This window comes from Cyrtonyx montezumae, unplaced genomic scaffold (assembly GCF_038088225.1).
Source record: "Cyrtonyx montezumae isolate F1298 unplaced genomic scaffold, pur_monq_1.0 scaffold_16, whole genome shotgun sequence".
Classification (NCBI taxonomy): Eukaryota; Metazoa; Chordata; class Aves; order Galliformes; family Odontophoridae; genus Cyrtonyx; species Cyrtonyx montezumae.
Window position 1 is genome coordinate 10,110,938 of NW_027071892.1, and position 11,017 is coordinate 10,121,954.

The 11,017-nt window shown below is 43.5% G+C and overlaps 1 protein-coding gene across 1 annotated transcript; it reads right to left on the reverse strand.

Annotated features, from left to right (window-relative positions):
* Nucleotides 1-1,576: 1,576 nt before the first annotated feature.
* On the reverse strand, nt 1,577-9,893 carry C1QTNF8 (C1q and TNF related 8). The gene is made up of 3 exons (XM_065733050.1): nt 9,580-9,893; nt 2,896-3,130; nt 1,577-2,155 (listed from the first exon to the last, which is right to left on the reverse strand). Exons 2-3 carry the CDS (start codon nt 3,119-3,121, stop codon nt 1,608-1,610), a joined length of 774 nt encoding a protein of 257 aa, XP_065589122.1. The 5' UTR covers nt 3,122-3,130; nt 9,580-9,893; the 3' UTR covers nt 1,577-1,607.
* Nucleotides 9,894-11,017: the final 1,124 nt, after the last annotated feature.

The following is an 11,017-nucleotide window of genomic DNA, read 5'->3' on the forward strand; positions in this document are numbered from 1 at the left end:
AAAGGCTGTGTTGTGGCAGCTGGGATGTCTGATGGCAGGGCATTGGGGATCTGCATAAGACACCCTTGGGAGAGATTTTAAAGCCCTGCAACTTTCCCACTTTTCCTGCTGAGGGTTGCAGCAGACTATGGTGGAGGTGGGAGTAGATGTGATCTTTCAAGGCTGATAAACCATTTTCATCATGTGTTTGCTTGCAGATATGCTACTTAAAAATTCCTGTCTTCACTATACTTGAGACCTCAGAAAGATTTGGCATTTATTTATTATTATGTTTAGTAATATTTTATTATAGCATTATATTATAGTATAGTATAGTATACATAGTATAATAAATTAAATATTTATTAACTTATTAACAATGCATCCTGATACTCAGCTGGCTGCACCTTCTGACTGGGAAAGGAGTGTATCTGAAGGTTTCAGTCTGGTTTCTGGAGTCCTTTGGTGCTTAAGTGAAAGTGCCACCTGAGATGCTGATGCAAAACTGAGTGTTCAGTCAGTGCTTTTAGCCCTCTGCTGTGAAAAGCATATGGAAATAAGCAAAACCAATGCACTCAAAGCAATCTGTTTATTTCAGCTACTTTTCTGAACAGTTGTGGGTAGGTGAGGCGCAGCAGCGAAGCAATTTGTCTTCATGTATCCTTCATACAGACAGCTTGAGGTGCAAACAGGAGGGGATGGGCATGGAAGAACTGTGGGAAATGAGGCTTCTTGCTGCTTCATGCACCTCTCCATTTCAATGTGAAACCAAATTCCCCATATTACCACTGCTAGTAGTGAAGCACCTTTTCCTCTTGGTTTTCTCTTCTGGTTACCAGTGGGAGTGCTGGGAGGCAATAACTGATGTTCATGTCTGGAAGACTCTATCTTGGCAATGAGCACTCACAAATAGGATACTAAGGCAGTGCCCAATGTTTTCATCAAAAATGGAAATGCCCATGATGCCCTAGTGTTGGATGATGTCGTCCAGGACGTTTTGCTAGCAATATAGCAGTCCAGCAAAGTTATGTCATGTGGCTGCATCTGTACTTAGAACTATGCCTCTGAGAAAGTTTTCTGGGTCAGTATGCTGTTATTCATGTAATTCTACCATTTTGCTCTCAGAATGTAGTATTACATGACATGGAACAGAAAGTAATTCAGGGTAATTGTACTGTACAAAACATTAACACTGTGTGTTCTTGCCCACCTGAGTGGAGCAGGCATGGTATGGGTGCTGGCAGAGAAGGAGTTTTATTAGCAGTACTGTGTACTGCAAAGATACCTAACCTGTTATCCAGGTTCTAATTCAGGAATGTATTTGAAGATGACCCTTAGATCTAATCAAAATGTCTTGCTGGGCTAGTCAGTCTCCCAGAATCCCTTACAGTCCCATGCAGTCCTGTCTTTTCCAAGGCACAGCAGAGATTAATTTTGTTGCTATCAACTTGGTAGAATCTTCAGGGATGTTCTTGGGTATCTATATGAGGCTGCAAATGGCGTGGACACAAAGCCACCAGGAGGCTACCTGCTGCAGTCCTTCCAAGCAGAGTGTACTTCTAAAAGGGAATACATTAATGCATCAGGCAAACCCCTAATAAAGCTCTGAGCCTGAAACTAAAGAACAGCTACTCTACAGCTGGCTTGATTAAATGGCCATTGAAGATGATGTAAACATCAGACTCCTCGCTGTAGATGGCATTTTCTCGCTCCCTCTTGAACATCCTCACCCAGACCTCATCTCCTTCCTGCAGGTCCAGCATCAGGCTCTGGCTCTGCATGATGCTCCGGTCACTAGGCTGCGCATAGAGGATGACCATCTCCTTCTCATTCTTCATCAGGTGCAGGTAGGTCTCCTTGAAGTTCCAAGTATGGACATTGAGGCTGAAGTAGTAGATTCCTGGCACGTAGCAGAAGAACTTCCCTGAGAACATGTTGAAGTGCTTGTAGAGGTTCACAAATTCGGTGTCAAAAACGACATGCTGGAAGTAGTCTGAGCTATGCAAGGGCTTTCTGCGACCCACTGAGAAAGCAGCGTAGAGCTGCTTGCATGAGTGGCCTTGGGGGCCAGGCTGGCCTTTCTGGCCCTTCCGTCCGTTGAAACCACGTAGCCCTCTCTCTCCTTCCTTCCCAGCTTCTCCAGGGTACCCCTTTTCTCCCATTTCCCCCTTCTCACCTGTAGGCATGAAAGAAAGCCATCAGGCACAAGCACATGAAGTCTAAGCTGCAGATACCTGTGGCTGACAGCCACCATAGCACCTGGTAAAACATTGTTTTCATGACACGCAGTTACTCAAGATGTCAGACACCGTCAACCTCTTTATTCTCAGAACAGCAAGTGAAAGCTTGGTCCTACTAAATCTACAGTGCTGATGCACAAAACAGTGAAGTAGTGAAACTCCATTACTTGACCAGATCAATTACACAGGTCCAGCTGAATGCAAAGCCCCTCCATGAGGAGCTTAGGGCAAGAAAAATTTGGCTAAAGATTTGGCTTAAGTCTGATTTGGGAGAGGTTTAGTCTGGTCTGCATGTCTGCATAGTACTCCCTGACATATCTCCTATATTATATGATTAATGTTTAATATCTTATCTTGTAAGACAAAGCATATGAAATGGAAAAAGTGAGTGAGAATTTCTACTTGTTCTTTATTCCTTATTCTGAGGAATAATTTTGGGATAACATTTGCTTCTCTTTTTTAGTGTAATATAACTTGAGATTTCAGTGATTAAGTTTTCTGATGGATTAGAGCCTCCTGCTACTTCTCACTTGTGCACACACAGCCTGTGCCATGACACCCATTGGGTAAATAAATCCAATGAGTTTCTTGGTGTAGGAAAGAGCACAACCTGACAGATGAAGACGTGCAAGCAAGATGGAGGAAGGATGTTATGGCCGTGGTCACCTCTACCCACCTTTAAGGATAGTGATATCAATGGTGGGCTGCACTTTGGGTACCGAGGAAGCAGGGTCACTGCTCATCCTTGTGTATCGTGAGGAGATGATGGAGACAGGCTGCTCCGAGGGCCCACAGCATCGCACACACGACAGGCGCCGTGGCTCCCGTCTCGGCAGGTCTTGCTGTGCCGTGGAGCTGGGGATGGACAGCAGAAGCAGGAGAAACATGGCACTCATCTTCATCTGAGCCAGCTGGGGCGGGCAAAGAACAAACGATTAACGCAGTGATTCGGATCAGAGCCACTGATGGGCCATCTGCTAATGTTGCCACAAGGTGCTTTTCTGATTAATGATTAGCTTATCTTGTAGTGGCACTAGGAGACTCCAGGTAGGAAGGGTTCCCCACGGTATACTGTTTACAAGCAATGGAAAAGGTAATCCTCATCATGCATTACTTATGGTTGAAATATATTTCATGAGACAACACATGAAAGCAGGGAAAAAAAAAAAGCACATTTTGAGATTAGAAGCTGAGGCTGAGGTCCTCAAAGGTGCTGTAGCAAGAGCTGCTCAAGCTGCGGTCACTGTCTGACCGAGGTTGGAAGTGCTCATGCAAAAAGACACAGGGTAAAGTGTTACTCAATAACTGCATCTTGTTTTGCCATCCTGAAAAAAAATGAAAAATCAGATGCAGAAATTGAAACTTCATATAAATAGAGATTGAACCAAACTCTGTATTTTATTTTACTTTATTTATTATTTATTTAATTAATATTTTTATGGAGGAAAATGCTGGTGAAAAAAATTGAACTTCAGAAGTAAGAGCATTTCTCTTTTTAGATGGTTTCTTAACTTTCTGCTTGTAATCTTTGAAAGGATCTAGCCAAGTGGTTTGTGGCTTTGACTATATCCATTTGCTTTTCTTAGCATAATTCCTCTATATGTTTCCTATTTTTATTTTCCAGTGTGCAGAACAGAGAGCCAAATAGCTGCAGTAAGCATGGACCAAACTGGGGCTAGCTCTGCACAAACAGTAGCTTGAGAATATCTACTGCATTTTCAACTGACATTGGCAAGCTCCATAGGCCCTGAATACTGGATGAAATGAACAGGCAGAAAAGGTTTCAGGTAGTGACCAGTGAGGGAGTTTTGCTTGTAGCTCCCCCCTACCCTACATCTAGGGAGGGAATGGAGTTGGCAACAGGCAAATGCCTCCTCATACCATGTGTAATTAGTGTCATTCTGCTCATTGCAGTGGTGTTTCATACTAGAGAGTTTTTGGAATTATGCCTTTTTGGACCTTTTCCAAAGTCCAATTAGTGAGATGGACTCTCGTTCACCTCAGGCTGGGAACTCGTAGAGCTCCTCTTCTACCAGCTCTAATTCCTGGAATAGGTGGGGACGGCAATGCCTAGAAATCTTTGCTTTCAGAAATGGAACAATGAGATTTTGCAGAGGGAAAAAAGGGATCTACCCATGAGTTATACAATGGCTTCACTGGGCACAACATGGACTAGTCAAGAAAATACAGAAAAAAATGATTAGTTTGGAGCAAGGTACTTGGATCATACAGGCATTGTTGGGAGATGTTTTCTTCCTGTTCTTACCTGCCCCAAAAGAGCTGTCATTCACACCTTTTATTACTTGGTGTAATCCAGCTCCCTGGAAACTAGATGAATACTTATTAGCAGCAATATAATAACTTTGCTTCTGACAGCAGTGAAAGTTCTTTCATCACATCTGTCATAACTTGAAATGATCTTTCTAGTTGTAATTGTACCTTATTCTAGGTATGAGTCTGAGGGATTAATGTTCCTTCATATCAGTGTTCAGGGCCTGAATTCTCATTTTCATTAAGTCCTTTTTAATTTTCATTCAGTCCTTAAACCATCTTTGTGCTGCCATCCAGGACCAGAAATGCAATGCGAGTCTAAGTGGACATCAGATCATAAATAACCAGCCTGTACGTGACCAGAACAAAAAGCTTGCACTACAGAAAGCATTTGAGGTCCAAGTAATGTTTCTGGGGTCTCCTTTGCAGTGATTAAAGCTTGTGCATATTTATATATAATGGTCTAAGAAGACCACGTATTCCCTCAGAGACCCAGAAAACTGGGGCCAGCACATCCTCCATGGGACTAAAAGCTATTCAGTCCTTGGGACTGTGGATAGTCAATAACCTGGGGATAAAGTCTAAGGCATTTGATTGCATTAGCTGAACATTAAAACTGGAGGACATAATTGCTCATATTACCTTCATGAAGGAGAAAGAGCATTCATTAAGAGGGGCATTCACAATGGGTGGCAGGCAAAGGCTTCATAAATATAAAGAAATTACTTCTACATTTTTATAGGCCATTATTCTCCTTAAGATGAATGGCATTCCTATTTTTAGAAGTGGCTTAAGGAAGAGAAGTCAGGGTGAAAAATCAGTGTTCAGGTTGTGCACTTTTTACATTACTATAATCCAAGCACCCATTGAGGAAATCGTGGCCGTTTGCATGATTCATGCAGAACAATTACTCAAGTTATTGGCTAGAAATTGCATTTGGAAAATGAAGCCAACCAGGCACAAATCCAGTCAATTCAGGGCATCCTGAAGTGACACCCAGAGCCTCACACACATTTTCCTTCATGATTTTACATTCTCAAGTGGCTCAATCTTCTGGAAATGGTGTCAGATGTGCGTTTGGGGCCAACGTAATTTTTTTGTGTGTGTATCTGCCACTGTTATCCCTACTGAATACAGAAACATGTATTTTTTTGCAAAATATCTGATTAGTTGAATATTCAGTGATGTATGCAAAAAACAGAGTTCCAGATTTGCAGTTTGCGTATAAAAAGAAAGAACTGCTGAAAAAAAAAACAACAAAACAAAACAGGAGAGAAGTGAAGAGAAAGGAGTCTGAGAAGGCTAAAAGAATGAAGAATCCAGTAGTATGGGGCTCAGGTTGAAAGGGATCCAGTATGAAGAAAAAACTTGAAACCAGAGGAATCAAGAGTGGAACAGGAAAGGAAATAAACTAATAAGGATTCCTGTGTAACAAGACCATGTCAATTCACAGAAAAAAATGATTTGCCCCAAATTTTGGAGGAGAAGCAAATACAGCTGTCATGATGGTAGGGAACTCAATTCTGATAATTTACAGGAAAAAAAAAAAAATATATATATATATATGTATATACAGGGAATATAGAGCTCAACATTTGAGATCTATGAGACAAAATGAACTCTTATATTTAGCTATTGTATTTTTTTCCCCTAAGGATAATGGTTTTGATTTCATTTTGTCAAATGTGGCAGTGATGGATTTGACATTTATCCTTTTCAGAAGGCAGTGAGAAAGGAGCTCAGCATTGCTCTGCTCCAAGGAAAACTCTTCTGATGACTTTGGAAACTTTAGGGTCCATAAATGCTTCAACTGGACACAAGGGGAGGTTCTCAGCCCTTCCTTTTTCGAAACCATTTCTCCACTTCAGCTTCTTTGGCTCATCTTTGAGCTTGGGTTCATACTGGAACAGTTGATGGACACATGATGAGTTTGAGACATTTCTGTTGCAAATCTTGTGGTGGCAGCCAGAAAAATGTTAATTGTTTGGATGTTCTGGTGCTTCCTGCAGAATGTTTGAGGAGCAGGAAGCTCACTGTGAGGCCAGGCACCGAGCTGGTTTGAGTGTAATGCACAGTGCTACAATAAACAATCTCAGTCTTCACAAAATGCTTCCAAGCCTCCTCATACCATACCACACCACACAGCCAGCAGCTCCAGGACACAAGCAACCAAGATACGAAAGAAGAAGAAATTCTCCATATGCTAAACGGGTGTAGCAGTATTTAACAACATTTTGTCAAACAGTGAAAATCTATGAATCGTGAAATGAGACATCCTAATCTGACAAAAGGAGTTAATTTCAGGGCATTCTTATGCTGACAATGGCTGGTGGTTGGCTGTGTTCATGACAACGTTACAATATATACTGCTGTTGAAGAGCTGTTTGAATGGAGTAGAAGGTTGCTTTGACTGGATCTATAGATATAGTTTAAAAATACTTTGTTGGAGTTTTTTATTTTGTCCCTTCTCTGAATTTGAGTAGTCAGACAAGTTTACAATACAAATTGTAAGCCAACAGGCAGTTTATTCACCCCTGCTATGAATAACTTGCCTCAAAACTGCTGGTTTTCCAGCAACACCTGTCACTCCTGGTGTCTACCAGCTAAACTCCTTCCATGAGGAGCTTTAGGGGTGCTGCAGACATTTGTGAGGGAAGGACAAAAACTGTTTGTTTCCATTCTGAGAGTTAAATGATGTGATGCTTTCTACCTGGTTGCAACTTCTTATTTAAATGTATTTTCTTGACTCTAAGAGCACCTTGATTGATTTCTCGGTTCATGATTGAGTTTAATCTCACAGCTCGAAGTATTAGCTTATGTATGAGGTGCATTTGCTCATGCAAAGCTTTTTAATGACACTGTATTCCTGAAGAATGTTAACACTTCTGTATTAAGCAACACATCTGGGCAACAGCAAGGACAAAGCATCCCCATGATATCTACAAAAATAGTTCACTTGCTCTATACACGGGAAAGGCAAATGGAAACAAAGCAAATCAGCCTGGGGGCTGGATCAAAGGGGTCGCCCCTGTATTAGCAATGTGGGTTCAGCAGAGTCCTAATCCTAGCTAAACCACGATGGGTCACCTTGAGCTCTGCAAGCAGCCCCAACGGGATCTGTTGGGCTTCTCCTATCACAGGGTAGTGGTACAGACCTGTATTAACCCACTGCAGGACCCTGTTTTCACATGAGTGTGGGTACATTATGTCCTTACCTTGCAGGGGTGCTTGGAGATTAAATCCCAGCCATTGCTGAGCTGAGCTCATTCGCCGCAGCAGCGAGAGTTCATGAGGCAGAAATCATTCTTGGATCCCAGAGTCGCACTTTAAATTTTTGCTAACGTTTTACTTCCTGTTATTGCTATGGTTTCGCTTGGAAAAGCACTCTATGACTGTCTTTGCTCTGAATTCACTGTACACTGGACGACACCAGCCACTGCCCATTTTAATTAGTGATAAATCTGAGCCAAAAACCCATGAGGGCGGTTAAGATGAAAACCCTACTTGTGCCGCAGAGATGGAAAACACATGGGTGCATCAGCTTCGGGCTTTGGCACCATTTCAGAGACAGAAATTTATTCCCCTTCTGCTTTTTTACCTTTTGTCTCCTTGCACGCCCTGAGCTCCTGGTCTCTCCAGCCCACCTCACATCGCCAGCAGCAGGAAACAAAGCAGCGCTGGGGCCGCTCCTGTCTGGACGCTGGACTTCCTCTTGGAAAAGATTTGTTTCAGATTCTTTTATTTATTTTTTTTTTCCCCAGGAGGATCTAAAATTTCTGCATGAGTCCAAAACTATGGAGGAACGTCAGTGCTGAGAACAGGAAGGCTCTGCTCCAATGTGATGCTGCAGAGATGTTTCTCTCGAGCTGTACATGAGCAGACTGTGCGCAGCCACGGAGCAACTTGGAGTTTTGCGGACAAGAATATTTGGATCCCGAAGAGCAGCGTGGTTTAAAAGTTTCCACTGTCAGCAGTGGTTTGCAGATGACCTTGTTAACGCCCTCTTGTCCACGGTGTTTATACATTGTGCTGGGGCGAAGAGGGTTCAGGAGCAATGCTGGGGACAGCTCGAGCCCTGTGAGCTGGCTGGGAATAGAGGCACAGCCCAGATCTGGCCACCGAGAGGCCCAGAAATGCTATCTGCATCCACTGTTTGCAATGACCACTGGGATGTTTGGTCAGAGTTTGTAGATTTTCTGGGTAGTTCTATTTTTGGATGAACTTTGGTGTGTGGAAAAAGTCCCCAATGTCCCTGCCCAGGAGGAACTGTTCTTGCTGTGATGCCACAGGAACACTACCACTGATGTGCAGCAGCATCCTGCGAGTGACCACGATGCCACATGCACATCCCTCCCATGTGTATAGGAAGAGGTGAGGATCTCGAGCAAAGCCCCTCTCCTGTTGCTGCACACACCCAGGCCCAGAGAATTCCATAGATTTAATGTGAGTGCCTGGATGTGCCCTATGGGAAGAAGGTGTGCCTGTGTGGAAATGGACAGGTACATGTGGGCACCAGCGACTCCATCATAGTACCACACTACAAAGGCAGCTATCACACATCACAAAGAGGCAGCAAAAGGATTTTTTCTGGCTCCCTAAACAGACGCCCATCCCAATGCAAGCCCAGACAGTGATTCAGCCCCATGCTACCGCCCCACCAACCATCTTGCGGTGAAATCATTCATGGAGCAGCTTCTCCCATGAAGCAAAGAGCTCTGGTGAAGTGCTTGGCACCAAGACTCCTTCACCTATCATAACTGAAAGGCACACTGCTGGGCATGGTTCAGCTCAATCCTTCCCCAGCTGCAGCCCCATCCTGAGTGCAACCAGACCAGGCAGCAGTGCTGCAGCGGAAGATGGGTGTGAAAGCGAGCAGCTTTAGCAGAAACAAACTGCAGCTGGTTCAGCAGTAACCTGGCCTTGTGCTTCTTTCTCTTGCCGTGGTGAAGAAGAAGAGAGGAAGCAGTGTGGGCAGAGACCACCTCTTGCTATGACTCACCCACACAGCCTGCTTCTGCAGGGTGGGAACGCTTTGTTCCCCATAGCAATACTATTTTTCTCCCAACTTATTCAGACCCATTTAACTTACCTTGTGACTCAGAACCCTGTCTCTTACTTTTCTTGCTGTTGCTTAGCAGGATGCATAATATGAAAGCTGCTGTTCATTCAGGTTTTTCAGTCCTCGGCAGCTGCTGCAGCTTCCTAGCTGGAGTCCAAATGAAACACTGAAAGTTCGTCCTGCTCCTTATGAAATCCAGCAGCTAGGTTGTTTGCAAAAGCTGTTTTTTTTATTTCTTTCTTTTTTTTTTTTGGTTCTTTGCTTGCATCAACTTGTGCTGAGTTTCTGTGCTTTTGTCCTGCTATGGTTTCCCTATGACACTCATCCAGTCTGTCTGCTTGCGAAGTGCCTCACACAATGATGGAAATGAAAACAAAAAAAAATTGTGAATAAGGGAAAGAAAAAAAAAAAAAACACAGACCCAAAACCACATTCAGTGTTCCAGCCAAAGGAGAAAGTGCTGGGATCACATGGAAATAATTTTTCTTTGGGAGATTTCAGCATCATTTTGGGCAGGAGAAAGGAGAAAGAAAATTGAAATGCTCTGGCTTTTTTGCAGATCCTTTCCGTAGGAGCAGAGTTAGGGACAAACTCGGGAAGGTGATTTGTAGCAGCAGCACCTTCCCAGTGCAAAAGTATGCTGGTTTCCCTCCCTGCCTTAAAGGTCTGGGAGATAAAGCCGTATGCCAAACCACCCATGCTGGGATGCAACGAGTGCCAGTGTCCTAGGAATGAGAAAGGAGGGAAAGCTAGAATGCATTTGGGACCTTATTTAAAGCCAGAAAAGTATGTGAGTGCACAAAATAATGCAGGCTCCACCATCATTCCTGCACTAAAGCTCAAAAAGAATAGTAACACCTTTGATCACTCTGTGAAACATCAGGAGGGGAAAGGTATATTTTGCCCTCTCATAGTGCCCTTCCCTACTTCAGGTCACAGCTCAGTACTTTAAATATCCCTCCCCTGAAGTCCTGGCTCTGCTATGCACCAGAGTGCAGCACTCAGACCCCTCACTATTGGGGTTTTACCCCACACACCACCAGGTTATGCTTCTTTTTTGCACATTGCCTGTCCCCAATTGCTCAGAGCTGTGGTCAGAAGCAGGGAAACAGACATCATGCTGTAAAAGAGGTTTTGGACATGTTTGCAGAAAATAAAAAGGCAACGATAACATTTAAAGATGTAGGGTGGATCTGAGTTATGTAATGGAGAATGCAAATTGTTTGCAGATGACTTACGTCAGGAATGTTTTCATATCAGCGGTGGTAGATAAAATGAACAGGTGATTAAAACAGACAGCAGCACGATTTTTCTATCAATTTACAAATCTGCAACCAGAGTGACAACAAGGAGGACCAAGGGCTATTGTGGAGAGAGGGCTGACGCTGTATGACGGGGAAGAGTTACACACCAGTGCCATGCTCCGAGGCTCCGTCAGTGAAATACTGAGGTTTGCTGCTGTCCCAAC